Source organism: Sarcophilus harrisii, chromosome 3 (assembly GCF_902635505.1).
Source record: "Sarcophilus harrisii chromosome 3, mSarHar1.11, whole genome shotgun sequence".
Classification (NCBI taxonomy): domain Eukaryota; kingdom Metazoa; phylum Chordata; class Mammalia; order Dasyuromorphia; family Dasyuridae; genus Sarcophilus; species Sarcophilus harrisii.
Window position 1 is genome coordinate 549,631,303 of NC_045428.1, and position 25,635 is coordinate 549,656,937.

The window sequence follows — 25,635 nt, forward strand, 5'->3', positions numbered from 1 at the left end:
AAAGCATCAAAAGTTGCATAAATGTCAAAAAGGATAACAACTGAGAAAAACCATTAGATTTGGCACTAAAGAGATCATTAGTAACTTTGAAGAGAGCAGTTTCAGTCTTATAATGAGGTTGAAAGCCATATTTCAGAGAATTAAGAAGAGAATGAAAATAAAAGAAGTATAGACACTTCTTGTAGATGACCTAGAAAGGGAGGAGAGATTTAGGATGTTAGCTAGCTTACAGTCAGTCAAGTGAGGAATTTTTAAGAGCGGAGGAATCATGTGTGTATTTAAGTGGGGAAGTAACCAGTAGACAGGGAGTGATTGAAGAGTAGTGACAGGATATGGGTGATAAAGAAGGTAATCTGCTGGAGAAGATGAGTTGGATTAGGATCAGTTAGTTACACATGGAGCCGGGTTTGCCTTGGCAAGAAGGGCCACCTCTTCATATGAAATAGGAGTAAAGGGAGAGATAATGGTAGAGGGTATGTGACTGATATAAGATGAGGAGGAAAGGATAAGGGGGACCATTTGGGTTCTCAGTTGAGAGTGTGGAAGGAGGAAGAGCCATGGAAGGTATGAGAAAGGATAAAAAGATCTGGGAAATCCTCTATTGAATGGGATTGTGAATCTATTAATGAGACATAAGTGAATTGAGAGTCCAAGTGAGATCATGTAACACATTTGTAGTGGATCCAATTGACATGATTTTTCAGTTTTCCCCAGCTTTGTTCAGTGGCAAGTGTGTAGGAATAAAGGGAATGACTGAGATCTGAGGCTTATCTCAGGACAAGGGTGATGACCTGGGAAAAGAAAACAGTTTAGAGTTAAATTGGTTCACCAAAACATCAAGATAGTAAAGGGAGATTATACCTCTCTTCTCCAACAGATTTCCCCCTTTGTTCTGCCTCACTACTTCTCTCACTAGTCTTTGATCATGTTCTGTCTACTTGTTGCTTCCCTAATTGCCCACCAAAATGCCCATGTCTTCTCCATCCTCAAAAAACCCTTACTTGACTAATTGATACCTGCTAGCAATCATCCTATATCTCTTTTCCTTTTGGCTAAATTCCTCAAAAAGGTTTTCTAATTAAGTGCCTCCACTTTCTTTATTTTCACTCTTTTCTAAACTCCATGCAGTCTGGCTTTCAATCTTATTATTCGATTGAAACTGCTCTTTCTAAAGTTACTAATGATCGCCTGCTTAAATGACAAATCTAGTGGTCTTTTCTCAATTATCACTCTTGACATTTCTACAACTTTTGCTAATGATGATCAGTTATTGATATTGTCTTCTTTCTGGATTTTTGTGACACTATTCCCTACTGGTTTTTCCTTCTACTATATGATAATTTATTCTCTCCTTTGCTGGATCTTTATCCATGACATGCCCCATCCTAGTGGGGATAGACATCCCTCAAGATTTTATCACGAGCCCTTTCCTCTTCTGCTACTTTGCGATTTCATTTGGTGAGGTTTTTCTGATCCTTTCTATGCAAATAACTCTCAGATTTATTTGTTCAGCACCAATTTCTCTTCTGACTCCCAAGCTTGCATTGCCCAGTGCCTTTTAGCCATCTCAAACTGGATGTTTTATAGACATCTTAAAACCAGCATGTTCAAAACTGAACTTACCCCCCCCCCAATATCCACTTTTCTTCCTAACTTTCCAGTAATTCTCAGGGATGCTGCCATCTTCCCAAACACCCAGGCTCACAACATCAGTGTCATCCTCAACTCCTCAGCCTTTTACTCTCCTCCCTCCACATCCCATCAGTGATCAAGTCCTTTTCTTTATACTTTTGAAACTTCTTTTGTCTACATCCTATTCTCTCCTCTGACACCTCTACAAGCCCAATACAGGGCCTCACCTCACTCCAGACTATTGCAGTAGTCTACTTTTTGGCCTTCTTGCCTCAAATCTCCCTTCTCCTGTCCACTCTGTGATCATGTGGCGCTGGCTCCATTGCTGTTCTTTGCACACTGCATCTCCCAACTGAGCATATTTAGTGGCCTATTCTCCATTCCTGGAGCACTTTCCCTCCTCATCAGGTCCCCCTAACCTCCCTGGCTTCCTCCAAGTCTCCATTATGGTGCTACCTGTGCAATAGATGTCTTCCATCCTCTAAATTTTAGTACCTTCCCTTTGAGATTATTTCCAATTTATACTGTTTATATCTTGTTTGTATACAGTTATTTGCATGTTGTCTCCCCATTAGACTGTTTATATTCTATATAGAAAGAGTCACTTAGAAATTTTGTCTAAATCCCAGTTTGGATGGCCCAATGCACTGAGAGAATCCTGGTTTTCTACCTGAGGGTGAGGAGATGACTTCTCATCAGTCATAGAACCCAAGGCCCTCCCCTAGTAGGAATAGCTTCACACACTCTGAGAAGCTCAATTAGACCAGGTTCCCTTCCAATTTTCTTTGTTTTTTCCTTACTGCCTTTGGATTAGGTAATGCTATTTCATGAGTCAAGGCAGGCCCTTGGTAAACAGATTCTTTGGTAAACTGAGTAAAATGATTTTTGTTTGTTGCATCTGCCTAACTCGATGGGCAATTGTAATTTTAATCTGTACATTTGGGACCATATAAGATCTGTGTAACATTGACTATTGTAAAACATTGTATAACTCTAGAAATGCAAGCAAAAAGGAAGCTATGCTTCTCTGAGACCCCAGAAAATTGTTCTGGATTGTGGGCATGGGCAGCGTATTCACAATGCACCCTGACTGATAGTAGCTTAGCAGTTTCTTCTTTTAAGTTTTTTAAGTATCTCCAAAATGTGGTTCATCGGTCTGTATGACTTGAATTCTAAAAGGGCAATGAGACACTCCCTTATTAGCTTTTTAAAAACGAATTTCTTTTTATCTTCCTGAGGATCAACTTTCCCCTTTGCTATTTTTGTTCTGATAATTAAGAGAAACAAAATAAAAATTGAGCCCTTTGGCCTTCTCTCTCTGGTCTGTTGTCATCATATACTCCAAAGTAGACGGTTTTATCCTTTCCTTGATCCTTTATCTTCCTTCCCAAAAAGGAAAAAACAACAACAAACTCTGCCTCTATTGTTGTCCCTTGTCAACTTCTTTTATGACTATTTTCCCAGGATTATTTTGGGTTCTTGTATTTATTCTCCTCCTTCCTCTGTCTTCCATCCTCACTGGTAACCACCAGAGGGTGCCATTGAACATAGCCAGAAGAGCTGCCTGTCTTCTACTGAGCCTGGGAATACCTGGGCACCTTGGCACTTCCACTACCAGTCCCTTTTTTTGCGGCTGAGGTTTCCTCAATCCAAGGCTTTTAGGACAAAAGAAAGAAATGAAGGTTGTTTTTTCCTGCTGCTTCTCACACGTACAAGATGTGATCCTGAGGCTTGCTCTCGTTCTCCCTCTAATGAACTAATAATGCTCAATGCTTGGCCAGAAGTCCCATTTTCACAGTCACAGGTTTACAGTCATAATCTCACAATGTTACAGTTTTCCTCCAAGAGTTTCACTCAAATTGTACCCAGTGACAGTTAGTGCTCACATTTTAAAGCTAACCCCAGATTTTTAATAACATAGAGATGGAAGCAAACAGAGATGAAAGAAACCTCCAAAAACCTGCAGCAGAGTAGTCAGCCATGGAGCAACAACAACATGACTGTGGTTCAGGAGTCTATTTTTTTCAAAGGAAACTTTGTTTCATAGAACACATAGGTAAATCAACTCCCAGTTCCAGCTTATTGGTATTCCTTGAGTGTAGAATGTGTTATCAAATCTTCCCTCTACTCTGGCTAAATAAACTAAGGTGCATGTTACTAGAGAGTGGATTATGATTTACTTTTTGCTTAAATACAAGAAAGACATAGTTTACTTTGGGGGTTTTTTCATTTTAAAATTTCTGAACTTTACAAACATGAAATAAAATGAGTACTTCTACAGAACAGAACAGAAAGAAAGGGTTATAAACAAAATATGAATTTCTGCTATGTACAGCTTGCTTTTTTAAAAATATATAATTTTTTACAGCACAAAAAGATTTTATAACATTTATATATCAGAATTTATTTGGCCATTTTTAAGTCGCTGAGCATTCCCTTAGCTTTCAGCTCTTTGTTATATCAAAGAGAGCTACTTATAAATATTAGTATATATATGGGTATTTTTTCTTTTTCTTTGAGCTCTTCGTGTTCTAGCCAAAAAAATGTAATAGCTATAGTGCTATCAGTACATCGAAGGGTATGCCCACGTTAATGACTTAGGAGGCATAATTTCACATTGCTTTCCAGAATGATTCCACCAATTCCCTCAGCAATGCCTTTTTGCCTGCAGTACATCCAGGAATCATCATTTGCTTTTTGTAATTCTACTTTGCCAATTTGATGGGTGTGTTCATTTGCTTTTTTAATAATTATTAGTAATTTGGAGCATTTTTAATATGGCTGTTGGCAACATGGAAGTTTTCTTTGGAAATACTTACTTGTTAGGGAATGGCTCTTCTTTTTGTAAATTTGAATCAAGTATCTGAGATATGTCACCTTTATCAAAGAAAATTTCTGCAAAGATTATTATTCAATTATTTGCGAAAAGACATATTTGATGTAAAGTAAATTCATTTGAAGGATTTTTCTATAGGTTACTAAAATTTGGTCTATGCTAAGATTGTCATTTTTATTTCCCAATTCTAGATCAAAGCTGAATTGAAGCAGGCCCAGAAGAAACTACTAGATAGCACAAAAATGTGTTCTTCTATCACAGCAAATTGGGAAAGCAGTCAACAGAAAGTAAGAGACCTTGAACAAGAAATACTTAAACAATCCAAAAATATTCAATCACAGAACAGTTTATATGAAAAACTTGCTCAAGAGAAAACCAGAGTGGCTCATGCAGAGAAAATGGTAACTATAACCATTCGTATTTGTACCTTCGTAGTAAGTAGGTCCTGGAAACTATCATTGAAATCCTCTTTCTCAAGATTCCAGTAATTGTGAAGTTCATATCACATTTTAATTGAATCTGGGTATCTACTGATAAAGGATCTGACCTCTTCTCTTCATCTCCCCATATTCCACAGCTTCTAGATTTTGGGTGGGTTTTCCTTTCTTCTTTCTCCTCCCTATAAGGATGAATTTAAAAGGGCAGAATCTATTAAAGCCACAATATGACCTTTACAGGATTACAGAATGTCATAATTGGAAGGGTCCTCAGTTGCTATCTTGTCTAGCCCATAAATGAAAAAGAAATCCCCTCTTCAAAACACTAGACAAGAGATTGTAGCTTCTCCTTGGAGACCTTGGATCTGGAAGAGTTTACTATGTCAAAGCATGTGGATAGATGTAATTATTGGGAAGTTTTTCTTGTCTCAACCCTTGAGGCAAGTTGCTTTGCAGCTTCTACCCACTGCCTGTAGCTCTACTGTTGGCTGAGTCTAATGTATCTGCCATCTGATAGACCTTTTTAAATCTTTATTTAAACTTTTATTTTTAAAATAGTATTTTATTTTTCTAAATACATGCAAAGATAGTTTTCAACATTCACCTTTGAAAAACTCCCTCTTTCCCTTCTTCCCTCTCCAAAACAGCAAGCAATATAGGCTATATATCGTGCAATTTTTAAAAACATATTTACACATTTATCATGTTGAACAAGAAAAATCAGATCAAAAAGGAAAAATATGAGAAAGAAAAAAGAAAAAACAAGTAGGCAAACAACAACAAACAGGTGTTGTGATCCACATTCAGTGCCCATAGTATTCTCTTTTGATATAGATGACACTTTCTTTCACAAATCTATTGGAATTGCTGAGAAGTGCCAAGTCCATCAGAATTGATCATCACATAATCTTGTTGCTGTGTACAATGTTTTCTTAGTTCTGCTCACTTCACTCAGCATCAGTTCATGTGAGTCTTTCCAGGTCTTTCTGAAATCAGCCTGCTTGTCATATTTGATAGACAGATTGAAGAGTCAGACTGTCCCAAAGCCACTTCCTTTGTGTTTTGCTTTATACTTTTACCTTGAAAAGTATTTTTAAGTGTGTTGTAATCAGCCACCAAACTTAGAGTGAAAGGTTGGTCCAGGCCCCACCGCTTACGGGCTGTGTATCAAGGGAAGATTACTTAAATTCTGCAGCTGAAGTTCTTTATTTGAAATGGGGACGGTGAAATTTGTACCTATATAATAGGGATGGTTGTGTAAACATGAGGAGCATCACAGGTCAAACAAAGATGTAAATGAGGATAGTTTGAGAGGGAAGACACAAAAATTAGGGAGGCTCAGGAAAGGTTTCTCACAGAGGGTGGGACTTTAGCTAAGATCTGAAGGAAGCCAGGGAAGGCAGAGGTGGAGATAAGGAAGGAGAGGGTTTCAGGCATAGGAGATGGCCAGTGTAATCACTAGGAGTCAAAAGTCTTGTGTTTGGTACAGGGGACAGGCGGAGGGCAGTATCTCTGGCTTACAGAGACTTGGAAAGGAGTAAAGCCTGGGAAGACTGGAAAGGTAGAAGGGACTCAGTAAACATTTACTGAGACAGTACTGAAAGGCTTGAGGAAGCATGATCACCAAAGCTAATTGGATCTTGAAGGAGGATGAATCTCCAGGCCCAGGTGGAGAAGCCTGAGGGAGTACAGCAGGCTGAGGAATGACAGGTTATGAAGGGCTTTGAAAGCAAAGCAGTATTTAAATTTGACCCTCTAAAGAATAAGGAGCCACTGGAGGTTACTGGGTTGTGAGATGACCATGTCTATGGGAAAGGCAGTTTGAGGTCTCTAAAAGACGCATCCAGATGTACGACTAGAAGTCAGGAGAGATGTTGTTGTTCAGTTGTTTTTCGGTTGCATCCAACTCTTTATGACCCCATTTGGGTTTTTTTTGGCAAAGATACTGCTTTGCCATTTCCTTCTCCAGCTCATTTTACAGAAGAGGCAAACTGTGAAATGACTTGTCAGGATCACACAGCTGGTAAGTCAATGAGGCTGGATTGACATTAGAAAGATGAGGCTTCTTGACTCCAGACCAGCATTCTATCTCCTGGGCCACCTTGCTGTCCAGGAGGGCAGTTTGGACTGTGCAAGTAGATCTGAGAGTCATCCACATAGAAATGATCATTGAAACTGTAGGAGCTGATGAAATGAAATAGTATATCTGAAAAAGAGAAGGGCCCAAGTGGAACGGCCACTGTCATCAGACAGGATGTGAACGGAGGTCCAGTACAGGCAACAGAAAGGAGCAGTCAGACAGGCCGAAGAAAACCCAGGAGAACAGCACCATGAAAGCCCCGAGAGAACAGTCTCAAAGACTACCGAGGGGTCAAGAAGGAAGAGGATTGAGAAAGGACCAGGAGAGGAGGCAAGTAAGAGCCTCTTGGTCACTTCAGACACAGCATTTTGTTTGAACTATGAGGTTAACTGCCAGACTGGATGCAACATCAGACACAGAAGCAGAAAGGCTTTGATTCAAGTCCCACCTCATACACTTCAAAGCTATTGATTTCTGGGAAAAGTGATCTGATATAATCAGGCTCAGTTTCCACAGATGTATTATGAAGATAAAAATGATGCCTGGTATTGAGCTGTTGTGGGGAGGAAATGAGAAAGTATGAATAAATTGCTTTACAAACCTCAAAATGGTCTATTATGTTATGAGTATTAGTTAATATTATTATTATTATTTAAATTCCAAGTGCAACTAGTTATTTTTCTAACCAATCACTGATATCTCATCCAGATTTGTACATGTTCTTCAAATACAGGTTTTAAATCAAAATTAATGTGAAATACTTTATAGACAGTATGTAGTCAGTCTTCAAAACATCCCTGACCTCCAGACAGGAATTGCTGATACCTTTACATGAGAGAATACCAAATATTTTCTTTTTAAAAATGTTTTAATGTATTTTTGTTTATTTTGTTAAATATTTCTTATTTTTTTACTGGATTTTTTAAAGTTTTTAAATTTTCCTTTTCAGTTCTCACTTCTCTTTCCCTCCCTTCTCACCTCTTCTACTTTTTGAGAAGGCAAGAAATGATATCCATTATACATATTAAGTCATGCAAAATATATTTCCATTTTAGACTTGTCATGAAAAATAAAAAAAACAAGTGAAAAACAATAAGCTTCCATCTACAGAGTTTATCAGTTCCCTCTCTGGAAGTGGATATGATGTCCAAGCTAATTCTCTGGAGGGCCTCAGGATCAGTCAGAGTCAGGATCAATCAAAGTCCTCGACCTTTAGAGGGAGAAGTGAAGGAGGCAGGCAAACTATCATGCGGGCTTGCCAAAGACGAATCCTGGACTCTGGAGTCCAGAGCCTGAAGTCTCCTCCTCCACCTGCAGCAAGCAACTCTGACCTCTCTTCCTAAGCCCTATAATCCTTGCCTACAATTACCTCACCATCACATATTCAGCAAGCACCAATGGTGAGGAGAGCCATCATATCACCATTTCATCTAAATATATGTATATAGAACCATTATCTCACATCGAATAGGTAATTAGTCTTAAGTGCCCTGCTGTCTCAGATTCAAGTACACCTTTTCAGAGTTTCAGCCTTGTATAGGTATATAACATTTTTCATTGCAAGTCCTTTGGAATTGTTATAGATCATTGTATTGATCAGAGTAATTAAGTTTTTCACAGTTGATCATTATTACAATATTAATGTTACTGTTTAACCTATATCAGATTGCTTGCTGTTTGGGGGAAAGGGAAGGGAAAGGAAAGAAGGGAGAAAAAATTGAAACATAAAATCTTATAGAAATGAATGTAGAAAACTATATTTACATTTATTTGGAAAAATAAAATGCGTTTTTTTGGGGGGGAACCTTAAACTGATGTTATGTTCATTATTCTCCTGGTTCTTCTTACTTCATTTGCATCAGCTCATATAAGATTTCTCAGGATTCTTTGAAATTATTCCCCTTATCATTTCTTACATTTTATTTAATCACCTTGACATATCACAATTTGCTCCCCCTCAGTCTAGCCAAATACTTTCTGATCAGTATAGAGTGTAGAAAATTCTAAATTTAATTTCTGAATTTCAGGCTTTATTTGACATTTAGCCAGAGGGCACACTAACACCATTTGTTTTAAGGTTTTGTCCAGAATTTGTCTGATTTGTCTTTAAATGTTACTTTCTCATTATTTTCTGCTCAAGGTCTTGGAACTCCAGAAGAAATTAGAAGTTGCAAGTGAGTCGTGTACAGAAGCTTGTATTTTAGATAAAAAGCAACTTGAAGAAGCGATAAAAGAAGCAAGAAAAAATGAGACCAAACTAAAAATGCAGTATCAGGAAGAACAACAAAAAAGGTAATAGGAACACAATTGTCATTTTCTGTAGGGAAGAGAGATTGCATTCTAGAAAGTCGCAGCCTAGCATTGTTAATATAACATTAGAAACACTTAGGGACCATCCCCAATTTTCTAATTGGGCTAATTGACTCAGTTGTCTGAAAGTTGGAATACTTTTTTTTTACATTTTTACAATATCATAAAATAGTTTGTTTCTTAAATGCCCCCCTGGAGACTGACTTACTCCAAATATAACTGAACCACAGCAATAACAATTAGGATTTCTTGTAATTTTATGGGTTAAATGGGTTTATCTGGGAACTTTGGATGTTAGGAATACCTCTGTATGCCAGCCTCAGTCACAGTCCCCAGAAGAGAATCTCTCTTCCCTCAGCCTCTTCCTCTACTGTCAGAAGTCATTGGGAATTAGTTACCCTAACTCATGTGCTAGGAGCAGGTAAGTATTCTGCTGGAAACTCCCAAAGGTTGTAGATGGGGATGGAAGTGGTTAGGAATGATGACACGGTCTTGCCTTGATGGGTAGTACAGAGAAGCAGAGATAATCACAAAAGAGTCTATGAGAGGAGATTGTTAATGAAAGAGTATGGGAGGTTAAGTGCTGTGGTAGCAGGTCAGTGGTATGAAGAATAGAAATATAGATTATCTCTGGCAGACATGCATATGGGAAGAATTACAGATCATAGGATGGCATTATTTACTGAGAAATTAGAAAATTTTCTATAGCTAAGATATCTGGGATGGCTTTTATGACTCATGTTAGAAAATTTGGAATTGTTTGTAATTATGTAGCCCCATTAAGCTTAGATCCATAACTTATAAAATGTGATAGTACATGAAATAGTGAACAACTAAGTGGTGTAGTACTTTGTACATTGGGCCTTGAGTCAGGAAGACCTGAGTCTAATCTGATCTCAGTCACTTACTAACTAAGTGACCCTGTACATGTCACTTTGCCTCAGTTTTCTCATCTGTAAAATGAGCTATAGAAGAAAAGAGCAAATCACTCTAATATCTTTGCCAAGAAATCTCCCCCAAAGGGTCACAATCAGACATGACTGAAAAAAACTGAACAGATGAAGTCGTAATCTCCCAACATGTATAAAACAAAATTTATATCATTCATGATGTTTTGAACTTATCTGGTATTTTCCTTTAAAGGGGTTCATTGTACTTTGGACCCTCTCAATCACTCTACGAATGTTATTTTAATAAGATGCATTAATGACTATTGTTGCAATGTTGAGCTGGAGTGAAAAAATGATAATGATAATGGCCTTGCTGCTTTCTAAATGTTGTAAAATGTTGGTTGGTAGAAGAGATCCTTAGTCCAGAAGTATGCTGGTAAATGTTTAATATTTGGCTGACTGAAAAAAACAATGTACACATAACACACTTCTAAGTTTAATCCTTATTATTAATATTTTCTCCTTCACTTTTTTTAGCTGCATAAAATCAAAGAAACTAAATCAACCCCTGATTTGTAGCTTTGCCAGTTCCCAAGATATAAATGCTCCCCCTCAAAGTTTACCAATCAAAGCTTATTCTAGCATATCTCTGCTTTGGTCATACAGAATATTCAACTCTAGACCAGTTGCCATTATGATTACTAGCTTCTTGCATTTTCAATAATTGTTATACTTTATTAAATCCCTCTGACAAAGATAAACTTACTTTTGTGTGGCTTTTTATATTTCAAGCAAATGGAATAAATCATGCCAGGAAATTTCACTGGTCTATTATTTTTATAAAATAATATAACTTCTGGCTTATGGACCAGATTTTGGTCATTGATTATTATGGACTATTTTAACAAATTATTTATCAATTATTTTCTGTAATGTTCTTTGGTTTTAGCTCAAAATGTTTGAGTTCTTGCTGAGTGTTGTCCTTGACATAATTAGCATATAGGTCACCAATGTACAATTTGATACAGACCAAAGTCTAAGACTTTGCTCCCTTTACTAGAAAATGGGAATAGAATCCCATGGATGAAGCCAGTGGTAGCAGAGAATTGTTCAGATTTGAGCAGTTAGGTAGCATAATGGAGAGAGTGTTGTAGCAGAAGTCAGGAAAACTCATTTTTTAAAATAACTTTTTATTAACAGAACCCATGCCAGAGTAATTATTTACAACATTATCCCTTGTACTCACTTCTGCTCCAATTTTTCCCCTCCCTCCCTCCATCCCCTCCCCCAGATGACAAGCAGTCCTATACATGTTAAATAGGTTACAGTATATCATAGATACAATATATGTGTGCAGAACTGAACAGTTCTCTTGTTGCACAGGAAGAATTGGATTCAGAAGGTATATAATCCGGGAAGAAAAACAAAAATGCAAACAGTTTACATTCATTTCCCAGTGTACTTTCTTTGGGTGTAGCTGCTTCTGTCCATCATTGATCGATTGAAACTGAGTTAGATCTTCTCTTTGTCAAAGAAATCCACTTCCATCAGAATACATCCTCAGACAGTATCGTTGTTGAGGTATATAATGATCTCCTGGTTCTGCTCATTTCACTTAGTATCAGTTCATGTAAGTCTCTCCAAGCCTCTCTGTATTCATCCTGCTGGTCATTTCTTACAGAACAATAATATTCCATAACATTCATATACCACAATTTACCCAACCATTCTCCATGAATGGATGATGGACATCCACTCAGTTTTCAGCTTCTAGCCACTACAAACAGGACTGCCACAAACATTTTGGCACATACAGGTCCCTTGCCCTTCTTTAGTATCTCTTTGGGGTATAAGCCCAGTAAAAACACTGCTGGATCAAAGGGTATGCACAGTTTTATAACTTTTTGAGCATAGTTCCAAACTGCTCTCCAGAATGGCGGGATGTGTTCACAATTCCACCAACAATGTATCAGTGTCCCTATTAGGAAAACTCATTTTTATGAGGTCACATATGGCTTCAGACACTTACTAGCTAGTGTGACCCTGGACGATCACTTCACTCTGTTTGCCTCAATGAACTGGACAAGTAAATAGCAAAAACTCCAAATGGAGTCACAAAGAATTAGACAGGACTAAAAGTGACTAACAATAATAAAGCACAGAAGTAGGAGGAGGAATAGATATGGGAGGGGACCAAAGCAGTACATTGTATTGATAAACCTCCCACTTGTAAATATAAGCAGACATTGGAGTAGAGGATAATAAACAGACTCACTACTCAGATACAAAAAATGCTCAGAGATTATTGTTTTGGGGGAAATGGAAAATCTATTCACTCTAGATATCTATGCCCCAAGTATGTGAATAAGTTTTAGGGTCAGAGGTACTTTATCATCATCTTAGTGCTTTAACCTGCCCACAGGAAACTGCTAGATCAAAGTGTAGATGAACTACAACAACACATACAATATTTACATGCTAAAGAGGCTCTTATGGAACAGTCTAATTCTAAGCAACAATTTAAGATTCAACAACAAGAGGTCCAACTTCAAATATTAGAAGATGAAAAAAAACTATCTGATGAGGTAAGTGCAAAAAGAGAATGCTTCTCCTTGCTTTTGCATTTCTTAAAGACCTAAACTATTCAATGAAATTTAGAAAACAATAGAAAATTAATAGCATTGTCCATTAGATCATGTCTAACATCTATATTTTGAAGTAATAAAGTACTGTTACATATACAAATGGTGTCACAAGCCTCTTGGCAATGGCACATTCTCCCTGAATTATTTTTCTTATAGAGTGAATGAGTCCATTAAAGTCAATCTCCATAGAAGGCTCAGTATGATGTGGAGGTAACTCTGGGCTCTCAAATGCCAGTGGAATACAAGCTCTGGCAGGTCCTACCATATTGGAAGGATTTCCCAGCGATGTTTCTTACCCAACAATTGGTCTAGCTAACTTCAGAGAGACTCATTGCCAAAAGGCTGATAATGAATTTTAGAGTCACAGGAACTTGCAAAGACCATGTACAAAGATGTAGAAGGGTTGTGATCTGTGCTGATTGAGGAAGTACTTACACAGATGAAACTGTGGTTTCCTAAGGAATGTCATAGTTTGCAGGAGTCATTCACATGATTTCACTTGATTCCCTCTTTGTGTCTAATGGTCCCAGCATTCAAGGTCCTTTATCCTCTATGCTCTCCCAGCATAGTTTCCCTTATCTTTTTTTTTTTAACTCCTCTACCATATATGTAATACACATATATTCTCAACAGATAGGGTCCTCTCTATCTACCATATCACATTAATTTCTTCTATCTGTGGCTACAGAACTCACTTTGAATGAGTCCTGTTGGCCACTGATTGATATTGTTCTCTTCTTTTTGTTTCCTCTCTATAATTTAGTTTATCATTTAAATATCTTAATAACTTGTGTATGTGACCATTAGGATTAATTTTTACCAAACAATTTTTTGAAGTCATATGTACAAAATTCTTCTGTTTTCCAGCAAGTTAAAAACAATCAGGAACTGACGGAGAAGATATCTGTGTTACAACAAGAAAAGGATTCTTTAAGAGATGAATATAGACAATTTTTGAATCAGCTTGATGTCCATATGAGGTAAGCAACAAGATGCAATGTAGAAATGATCCATTAAACTAGAAATTAGAAGACCTGAGTTCATGTCCAGGTTACTCCACTAATTATTTACAAGTCATTTTGCTTCTGTTATCTTTTATCTATAAAATGTGAATAATAATACACTATTTCATAAAGTTATTATAAAGATCCAATCAAGAGAGATTTTTAAAGCTGTAAAGCACTACGTAAATGTAAGATATTATTATAAGTTCATAGAACTAAGAATTGAAATTTTAGAGAATGCCTCATTAGATCCCATTATTTTACAGATAAGAAAATTGATTAATAGTAGTAGCCTTAATAAGAATGCCAATAATAAATCCAGAATAATAATTCACCCAGAAAGCAGATAAATTTTAAATCCAATTCACAGAATAATTGCTTTGAGTTAAGCAAGAAGGGAAGGGTCCCAACTTCCAATTTAGAACTTAAAGCTGTTACTGGCATTCAGATTGTCAGAACTAAGAGCTGGTGCTTCCCTGAGTCACCTCTATCTGAACTCACCCACATTTATGTATTTGTCCCTTGGTAACTTCCCCTCATTACTGTTTATTTTTTCTCTAGGGCAAGAACTCTTCCTTACTCTATTTAGCCTCTATAAGTAATTATTTCAAAGACTAACTAGTCTCTGCTTGTCTCCTCAGCTAGAAATATGATCTCCTTTTCTTCTTCCCCAGTCTCTTCCAGGGCTTTGAGTTTTTAGTCCTTTTTAGTCCTTTCTGGGTTAGAAGAATCCTCTTTCTGCCTTTTGGCCATCCTAACCTACTGTAATTCTTTACTCCAGGGAATCTCTGATTTCATCCTAGTGTGTGTTCCTACCAAAAATTGAGATCAAACCTTATCCATGATTGTCCTTAACTCTAAAAAGTCTCTCATTCTTATTACATGACCACTATTTTTTCAATGCTTTCTTCTGCTCTTTTAAATATGTTGCATACATGTAGTTCACACCTTTTCTGTACTTCTTCATTTCACATTATTATTTATTTCATTTTTGTATTATTTAAAACCTGACATCTTTAGAAATACTTGACAGTTTCCCAAAGGCAAGTCAACCCTCTTTTCTCCTCCTCTTCAATTTTTGGCCTAGATCATTGTTTATTTGTAGTGTTTCTCTAAGTATAAAATAGAGTTATAAATATATAAATATGTACACATATGGATATATAGCTAGAGAGATAGATATGCTCTCTAGGTTGTCTATCCAGCTGTACAATAGTCTGGATAATACTCTTTCTTCTTTTTATGCATTCTTATTTCTTTCCTTCCTTAATTAAGCCAAACTATTGTATGTAAGATCTCATTAGGATTATCTGCAATTATCCAGGGTCTGATGCACCAAGTCTAATGTCATCCACAAACAGAATAAATTAAACTCACCATCTTCAGGAGAAGGTTCCCTCTTCGACTTTGACTCTGCATTGACTCTTCTCCATGTTAGTGGTAAACACCTTCAACAGGAATATGTTTTATGCCTCATGTGATAGTAATAATCAGAAAGTTGGCATATAGTTGTTTCTGATTCTGATCATGTGAGATAACGTATGTATGTAATATTCATTACAAGCCATAAAGTATTATCCAAATGTCAGCTATTAATATTATCCCATTACTGTTACTATTATATCTTTCCAGGAATTTTATCTAATTTTAACATGTATAGGAGACACCTTACTGGAGAGGAGTCTTTAAAATGTCATTTTACCCTTCTAGATATCTTTTTTTAAATCAACACACAATAAGCACAGTGGGATCTTGTATTTTCCATATTTTTCAGTTCATTTTTAGATGGTAAAAATGTCATCTACTGTGGAATATCATTTGCACAAGATATGCTTTTCTTTTCTAGTATACTAATAAAGGATGCCTTTGATGTGTATAGAAGTCATTTTCACAAAATTTTATGTAATAAGGTTTTGTTGTATCAGTAGACCCTCCCCCCTTCTTGCTAATACACATCTCCTCTGGAATACTAGGTAGTTGCTTTCAAGAAAATATTGATGTTATGCAAGGGAAATGCCATGAAGATATTAGTGTAAGCATGGACAGTGTCTGGGAAAGGAAGAAAGCAAGCATTTATTAAGCACCTATTATGTGTCAAGCACTATCTAAGACCTTTTAGAAATATTATCCCATTTGATTCTCACAATAACTCTGGGAGATATGTGATATTATTATCCCCATTTTACAGTTGAAGAAACTAAGACAGAGGTTGCCTAATTACTACACATTACATTTATATGCCATAGTTCCGAACTGATAAACACAAAGTATTACAGCTCTTTGCCACCACAAATTGCTGCCATGAATACTTGGGTACATTTGGACTCCTTTTTCCTATTTCACTTCTTTGAGTCAAAGAGTTTAGGACATTTAATCACTTCTCTTATATAATTTCAAACTGAAATCCAGAACAATTAGTCTAATTCACAGCTCTGTCAAGAATGTTTCTGTCTTCCCTTTGTTGAAATTTTTTTTGGGTAATAATAAGGTACAAGATTTTTTTTCTCACACCACAGATAGTTTAGTTTGAGAATTGAGCCCTCAGTGCTCTCAACATTATATCATTTCCAACATGGCTTCCTCTACACAGTTAGTCTCACATCTAGTTGCTCTTCTCTTTTACATATTCTTTCTTCAAGAAGCACATTTGTAGTTGTGAGGTTCAATAGGGTACAAATGATTTGCCATACTGTTCTTGATGATGAAAAAACTTTGTTATTTAAAGAAAAACTTTATTTTTTCCATTTTTATTTGGTGTCCTACATTTGATTTCATCTTTAAGTGCTTTCAGAGTTACTTTTCTAAATTGTAAGAATTACACTTCCTTTAAACTGTTTTATCTTTTCAATTTTCCCTTTGTTTTATGAAACAGTTTGCTTATAATCTTTTGCCATCCTTCTCTACAAAAATTTAACCAATGAATCAATTCTAAGCTGACATTGCTCTTGGCTACTAAGTCTATTTAGCGTGGAGATTAAATATTTCTTCACTTAGGCCGTTTTTAGGCTTTTTTTACACCCTCATTATAGCATTCATTTACATTGATTAAACTTATATAAGAAATTGTTATGATCAGTATTTATATTTTTCACTCATTTCCCACTTTCCAGCATCCATTATTTGTTTAAATAGGTCATACAGGAAATGTTTTAATGCATGTAATATATTTATCTCATTTTTATTCTTTATTCTAGTTTTGTATTTATTTTGATTTTTTGCTCTCATATATAAAGAGGCTGTCAAGGCTCTGTGAATGATCCAGTGTAATGAATTATTTCCTGTCTTTTAAATTGTAATCAGAGGAGTGAAGCATAAAAAGGGCATTCTATCCTTCAAGATATTCAATAATTTTGAAGGAGACAAAAGTCACTAAGAAAAAGCCAAAAAATCTAAGAATTATAATCATGGCAAAGTCACCTAATTATGATAGACAGCTTCCTTGGAATACATACATTCCTTGGAATCATCTAGACATTAAGTTAGAGCCCATCAGTGTCCAAAACATTGATGTCATATGTTCAGTAGACCCAGCATCGCCTTCCATGAAAATGTTAAAAGGTATGATTAAAGCTGAAATGAATGTGGCATATCTAGCCATTTCCCATACAAATCATGAGGGCCAAGTGAGATCAGTGCAAATGTACCAAAAGCCATGGAGTACTTAATTTCTGATGTGATTCTTTGCCAGCTTATAGCTATAACACTAAGAGCCAAAGAATCAGATCAGGGACAATGGCACAACTGAAGTCGTGCTGAAGATGGCAGGATTCTGAAGATCATCATTGATGATGACTACATGGAAACATTGATAATAGTACTTCCTAGATAGTCTATAAAAACATTTACAAAGGGGTTAAAGTTTACAGCAAAATCTTTGTGAGTAATGGGTTCATTTCTCTATTTATAAAGTGAAAAATGAGTGATTTCCTTATGACTGAGGTGAAGAATGGTAGTATTTTGGGCAATAAGAAGGATGTGAGCTCTTCTAGGGCAAGTATAGACTTTCCTACAAGTTTCTGAGAAATATATAGAAGATCTATATTGTGAAACAGAACAAATGTGGACATACTATTTATCTTTCATTTATAAGTCAGCTGTTATTTATATAGTCATAAAGGTCCTTGAAGAATGAATAAAGAATATCAGTATCACCAGCAAGATTGAAAGCCATGAAGGAAGTTCAAAAATGTGATGAGATACTGGAAAACAGTGATGGTATCATAGTGACTCTGGAGACCCGAATATTGTGATCCCCACAGCAAATGTCTTTCTTACTCATGTTATAGACATTAAAAGGTGTCATCAGGTTGGGAAATCTGTTATTAGGACCACTCAATTACTAGAGAGCATAAGTAAGAAGCCACAGCCCCCAGAGGCTTAAGAGCAGTGATTTGTCCTGGTTGGTACTGATCGCATTATTCTGTCTTGGGAGACTACCCAATGGAGGCTATGTGAATGCAACACTTTATTACCTGGGAGACAGACTTCCATCTTTTACTTCAAACTATTTGTGAAGCTTCACCACCAGGGTATCTGAATTCTTTCATCTTCTTGACCAGATCACCTACCCTTTCTCCACTGCCATCATGTAATGAAAATGTACTCACATGTTTGAGTTAAAACCAAATAGAAATTGCATTTATCTCCTTAAAGCTAATACATCTTGGTGAATAATGAGAGATTTAACAATGATGTCCCACCTTTTAGAGAGAAGTAGAGTGACTTCCAAGTGTAAGCCTCTTTTTTCCCATTGTGGGGCCTGGGATATAGAGAGAAATCTACCTTGACTAGTCCCTACTGTCCTAGGCTACAGGCCTTACTACACTTCTTACTACAACTACTCACTCTCTCATGTTGTGAATATCCATGTTTCTCTAAAACTTCTTTGTAGTCAGTTTTGGGGAAAAAAAACTTACATTTTTATTGTGATGAATGTCTATAGAGTACATAATTTACCAATAAACAAAAGCTGAAGCACCAAAGTAATTCAATACAATAGAAATCTTTTTGTAGTGTTACTTGATATTTACCACAACCAATAATTTGTTTATTTGAAATACATGTAACATATAGATATGAGACTACTATGTAATCAGTAAGACTTCGATCTTTCTCTCTAATATTTTCCAACATATTTTTTACTTTATTCACCTGTTGCCCACCTTTGCACAAAATAATCAGTTATCATAGTAGATATGGTTTTAATCTAGTGGAACTTAATGATGTTTTCCAGGTGGTACAGTGAATAACATGCTGGGTCTGAAGGGAAGACTCATCCTCTTGAATCCAAATCTGGCCTAAGACACTTAACTAGCTATGTAACCCCTCACAAGTCACTTAACCCTATTAGCTTCAGTCTCCTGTAAAATGGGTATGATGATATCTGACAGTTATTATGAGGCTCAAATGAGATAACCTTTGTAGTGTTTTACAAACTTGAAAATACTATATAAATCCTAGTTAGCTACAAAAAACGGAAGAAACCAGGATTCATTTCCCCATGTTAGAGCTCTACTACAGCATTTATTATTATTATTATTATTATTTTGCCAATAGTTGTATTCCCTGTCTGTACCATATTATTTATTTGCTGAAAAGCTATCTTACTTCTTCGTCTTCCTACTGAATTACATTTGTTTTGCTTTCTTTTGTTTTGTTTTGTTTTGCTTGTCTCTGTTGTGGTTATTACTCCCCAGAAACAGATGTGAATTACTTTTAAGGTCTAGGTATTATACAACAGGTATATTGATTATTCCAGACTCTCATCTACTAGGTTGTCAGCAAATCTCTGCCTCTTTAACTGGAATCAGTCCAGTTTCCCTCTACCTTCTGTTGCTGAACATCTGAGTCCCAATCATAATGCTACCCTACATACAAAGTGTCTTCTCCAGTTCCTGTAGGAATAATTCTTTTCTTGGATTACTACATATCTAACTCTTCCACTCTGGCTCACAGTGAATCTATCCACTTTATCTCTTCCCACCTAAGCAGTTGGACTGTGTGCCCCACACCTGGTTAGTAGCTCCCACTCTTTTTGAGAGTTTAGATAGGCATTCCTACTCTTTCCATTTGTTTTTCCTCAGATATAAACCTAACATAACTTTGATTAAACAATCTAATAAAGTGAAAAAAATGATATACGGTATAAGAAAATGATGCCCTATTACAATCTGTTGCTTACCAAAAACACATTTAAAAAACAGGGACATAAAATAAAACTTAGGGGATGAGAAAAATTTACTATTTATTAAATGAATTCAAAAACCAAGAGTGATAGTTATGCTGACAAAGCATAAGCAAACATTCAAAAAATAGAAAGAAGAAAATAAAGACACTATTTTTAAAAATAATTCTGAAGGGGAAGCTTAGGTGGTACAGTGGATGGAGCACCAGCCCTGAACTCAGGAGAACCTGAGTTCAAATTAGGCCTCAGACATTTTACACTTTCTAGCTGTGTGAACCCAGGCAAGTCACTTAACCCTAATTGCCTCACCAAAAAAACCCTAATAATCCTGAATACATGAAGGTTAGCGAGCAATAAAATCTTTTAGTTCTTATAGTTTGGGCCTTGGTAACTTTCATGGAATTATAATTTCATTGGTAAGGCTTCTTCTCTGACTGATATAGATGAAAACTAACCCAAACCTTTTTGTTCTGTGTGATTCTTGTTCATGATTTCCTATAAATCTTTCATAGTTGATCTTCCCAAAGCCTTAGAAGCTTTCCTTTTTGTTCTCAACTTATGACTTGTATCCATTTGTGATTTTTGTCTATTACCTCTCATTCCCTTCACCAATTTGCTCTGCTGCCTCATTTGTATTTGTAGATAAATAAAGCCTTTCCCAGTATTTTAAGTGCACATCACTGTTGGTGTTATGGTGTAGCCATAGGCTACCCATCACCTTCCTTCTAAGTTATCTGTAACTTTTAATTCTCCAGACTCTGCTCTATGATTTTCAGTCATGTGGTATCACCAGCAAATTAACTGGTATAAAATACATAGGTTTTGCAGCAGCAGGCAATTTTAATTCAATCCAATAAACATTTATTAAATGCTTCCTGTGTTCCAGGAACATACTGTGCTAGGAATGCAAAAACAAAAAAGAAGCAGTCCCTCTGCTCAAGGAACTCATTCTATGGGAGGTATGGGGAAATATAACATGAACATAGATTAATAAAGGCAAGATAATTTGAGAAGGGGAGAATTGCCAGTGGATTCAGAGATGGCTTCACAGAGGAAATGATAGCTAAGATGAACCTTGAAAGGAAATAATAAGAATTCTGTAAAGCAGCATCAAGGAATACATTCCAGGTAGGGATGATAGGATCATTGAAAGCTGTTTGTAGTTTCTCAAATAAGAAATACAAGCTAATTGCTTCCTCCTACTCAAGTTTGAGAATTTTCCATTTGTAACAGTTGAGATATTTATATTGATGGATTAATTGGATGGACTGTCTAATGCATGTCCAAAACCTGAATAATGTTAGTATTTTATCCACTTTGTTTTTCTATTCAGTTTTGTTTTTGTTTTTGTTTTTTTGCATTTTAAACTAACAAAGAGCTTGAACTTTCTGCCCTCTTTTATGGGAAATACTAGTGGTTCCATTCCCCATATTATTTGGGGGCAGATATGAAGAAAATCAAAGGTCAATACTTGCTGCCAAGATCTCTAGGAAAGAAAGATTAGAAAGGCCAATTAAAGAGATGAATGAGGGAGCAAGGTAGATCCTGACATTGTGCATATGGTTATACACTTATGTTTATTTCCACAGAAATTATAATGAGAAACACAATCACCATAAAGCCAAGCTTCGAAAAGCCAAGGAACGTTTAACAAATGAAGTGGAACAGCGAGATGAAAGGATTAAACAACTAGAAAATGAAATTGAGGAGATGCAGAGACTAATGGAAAAGGTGAGAAGAAAATAAGTGTGCAGCACCTTGATGGTATGGGTGGTAGGGATAAGGGAATTTTTAGAAAAGGAAGTCAATCTCTTCCATTTATTAAGTGACTGGTAAGTATCAGCCCCTATACACCAGGAGTACAAAGACAAAAAGGCTTAATTATATTTAGATTATATTTATTATAAATATTCCTGCTGCAGCTCAAGCCCATTAGCTCTTATTCTCAGTCAAAACGGAGATCAAGCGATTATTATTCTTTATGTAATACCTGGCTCTGTATCATCTTTCAGGGTTTTCGTCTCTCCAAAATAACCACACCTTTTATTTTCACTATTTTCATGGCCTTCATCCAAGCAATATGAGTGAAATTGAGAAGAGAATAGATTTCAGGAAGCCACACAAGCTACAAAAACCAAATATAGTTTGTCGCTGTGAACTATGACTCTCTACCACAGGTCTTGCCTTACATGAGACAGGTTCTATCTTGAGGTCTTCTTACTATCATATGCATGCCTCCCCTCAGAGTTTCCTCTGGGAATAGCAAAATTTGTTTTGTGTCTAGGTTTCCCCAGAGTTAAAGATCTTCCTTTTTAAAGATCCTCTTTTTTTAAGTATCTTCTTTCTAAAGAGTTCCCGACTACCCAGATACTCAGACCTTTAAAGGGAAAAACAGATGATGAATTTGCTCCTCTGCATCAATCTCTGTCCCTTGTTGCTTCATATTCCTTTTGTATAACTCAGGAAATCTTCCATTTGGTCAAGAGACTTTTCTGCTCTGTACTTCTGCCTCAAATTCCTGCAGTTCCTGCCCTTGCAGACATTCAAACCTTTCCTCTGGGGATCAAAGTTCATATCCCCTCGAAGTCCCTTGAAGTCTTTCTTCTCTCTTTGTCTTGGTGTTGAGTTATTGTTCTGAGTGTCCTCTTTGTTCCCTAGAATTAAAGGTTAAAGAAGGGTATGGAACTTCATTGTCCTATTCTTTTCATACCTTCCCTAGCACCTCATATCCCCCCAATGAACTGACCTTGAATCAATCAGTTATCTTCAGCATGGTCAATCAGCATCTTCAGGTATATCTTCAGCATCTTCAGCACCTAATAAACACCTGGGTCACTCAGGATAAGACAAGGAATTCATATCAATCATAGTAAGTTTCATATCTTATCAAGGAAATTTCACAACTTTTTAAGGAACTATTTAGTGTCCAAAGACAAATCTTCACCAATGGAGCAAATTAGCATTTTTACACCTCATATTGAGAAATTTCTTTAATGTAAAACAAGCTCCTTATCAATAATGTCAGTGTACATTATGAGCACATCCACTACATTCTCCCCCTCAATTAAAAAATGTATGCTCTTTTGCAGATTATATAATTGTGTTTTATACAGTGTCCTACTTCTGAAGATGATATTGAGAATCTAGGAATAGTCATAATCTTCATGGAAAACTATTGCCTATTTAAAACATGCCACCAACATAATAATATGAACAATTTATATAAAACATGATACTTTTCAATAAGCCCTCCCTAATTCTGTCTAGTTTTAAATATATTATTCTCTCCTAAAGTATCTGAATGTAGTTTCCAAGTTGAAGATGGAGGGGATATATCTAAAACATCTTATTAATGACTTGATTGATGTACACAGATGGCATCAAGTTATATAGATCCAAATCTTTTCCAATTGATATCAAAATGTCATTTGAACTCAACAAGTGTACATTTCTTTATGTCTATTAAGGGAAGAAAGACACTAAAGACTATGGGTTTGAATCCAGAGGCTAAATTGAACCAATAGATCAAGGTGATACGTAAAAATACCTTTTTCTCCTCCAAATAAAACACATCAAATATAAAGCTATCAAGAAGAAAGCTGTGGCTGTGCACATTAGGAGACTTGTTGGCATCCTAAAATCAAAGCTGAGTGAGAAGAACACATTTAAGGCAACTAAAATCTGTACAATACCAGTTTTGACATACTCTTTTGGAACTGTAAAATGTACCTTAACAGATTTGGAAAGTACCCTAACTCATACAATTGTAATGAAACATAGGACTCATTATATTAAGTCAGCTTATGGAAAAATGAAATTTTGTAAAAATAAAAAAAGAAGAATAGGATTGATGCACATCTCAGAACATGTAATAAATAAGTTAAAAACTTAGAGAAATACTTTTATAATAAGCAGGCATCACTTCATCAAGCAAATAAAGGGTGATCATAGACACACACCTATGAAATTGTCTAATGTTAACCAGAAGTGGTTTACCTCTGAATATAGCTTAATGAACACCTAACATCCAAGAATGAAATAAAAAACCCTCTTTGAGTGACATTCACAAGGATTCAACCAACTGTAAACAAATGGCTGAGCTATATAGACTTGTTTATAGAAATAGAAGGGTCCAGCAATTGAGGATTGGGCCACTAATGTCTAAGGGATTGTAGAAGAATAAGCACACTAAAACAATCCTGGAAGAGCTGTGAATTAGTATAACTACTTTGGAAGGCAATTTGGAATTATGCAAATAAAATAAATTAAATGATTATAGTCTTTTATTTAGTCTAGAATCGAGTGCTAGTCATATATCCCAGGAGGGTGAATGATAAGAAGTAAGACCCTATATACACCAAAATATTATAGCAACACTTATTTAAAAAAGTTAGAAATGAAATTTGGTATCAAAAAATCGAAAAATAGATGCCTAACAAAAAGAGGAATGGCCAAACAAAATAGTACATAAACATAATAGAATATTGCATTTCTTAATATTACATACATTGCTATAAAAATGAAAACTATGATGAACACAGAGAAGTGTTCATCTTCTTCTGTGAAGATGACTTCTTCTTAGCTTTTAAAGCATACAAAGTCATAACCTGGTCCATTTTTTCTAATGCTCATTTATTTGAGATGAGGAAAGAATAAACACTACAGAAATAGAAAAAAAAAAAAAAAACAGTGGTACCTTGTGTTTATAGTCACATGGTAGTCAGGCGGGATATTAGTCATCTAATAGTGGGTGACAGCCACCACTACCTCTCTCCCACCTGGAGTTCTTGCGATAATCACCACCCAGCGCTTAAACCTTTATATACCTATACCAGGCTGTATCCTCAGTTACAGCCCACAGTTAATTAAAAGATTTCTGATCGCCATGAAGTAAGTTTATAGGAAACAGAATATCAGTACCTGTCCTGAAGCAGGGAGGCAGCAGGACCCTTCCATCACACATCACCCATGTGATGTCTCCATGTGAACTGATAACCAGGGAAATCATATTGTGCATGTGATAAGGACTGGGAGCTTGTTGGATTCCTCCCATGTCATAAAAGCAAGCATCATCCATCATGGAGAGAGGCCTTTCCATTAAGATCTGAAGGATAGAGAACCAAGGATGTTCATTGTCATAACTATTGTTTTATGTAATTCTAGAAATATTAGTGATTACAATAAAACAAGGTTGAAGGAAATATGCACAACAAAGAAACAATTTTTTGCAGCATACTAATGGCTTACTTAAGAATCTTAAGAGTCAACTAAACTTAAAAAACCAAAAAGTTAATACCAATTAATAGAATAGTCTAGTTGAGGAGCTGGATATAAAATAAATCTACAAGATCATCAACTTTTCTGTATATCACCAAAAAAATCCAGAAAAATAATCCCTATTCATAATTACTATACAACATATAAAATAGACCTGAAAATCCATAGGAATTATATGAATACAGCTGCAAAGCACACTTTTCAGAAACAAAAAGAAAGGCTTAAATTGAAAAGAAATACTTATAGTTCATGATACTATTATGTAATAAGAATTATAGTACTAAGTTTATTTACAGATTAGTGCCATATCAATTAAATTTCCAAAGGATTACTTTATAGA

At 35.9% G+C, this 25,635-nt stretch overlaps 1 protein-coding gene across 5 annotated transcripts in view; it reads left to right on the forward strand.

Annotated features, from left to right (window-relative positions):
- The window catches only part of LOC100914290 (phosphopantothenate--cysteine ligase), a 156,029-nt gene that overhangs the window by 99,780 nt on the left and 30,614 nt on the right, over nucleotides 1-25,635 (forward strand). For all 5 annotated transcript variants that reach the window (XR_004233336.1, XM_031962341.1, XM_031962338.1 and 2 more), the window contains 5 exons: nucleotides 4,660-4,869; nucleotides 9,126-9,277; nucleotides 12,608-12,770; nucleotides 13,698-13,810; nucleotides 21,608-21,749. Coding sequence is in view for 4 of the 5 variants with exons in the window: in XM_031962341.1 (XP_031818201.1) it covers nucleotides 4,660-4,869; nucleotides 9,126-9,277; nucleotides 12,608-12,770; nucleotides 13,698-13,810; nucleotides 21,608-21,749 (780 nt within the window). In the remaining variant the exon portion in view is untranslated. The remainder of the gene's footprint in view (nucleotides 1-4,659; nucleotides 4,870-9,125; nucleotides 9,278-12,607; nucleotides 12,771-13,697; nucleotides 13,811-21,607; nucleotides 21,750-25,635) is intronic.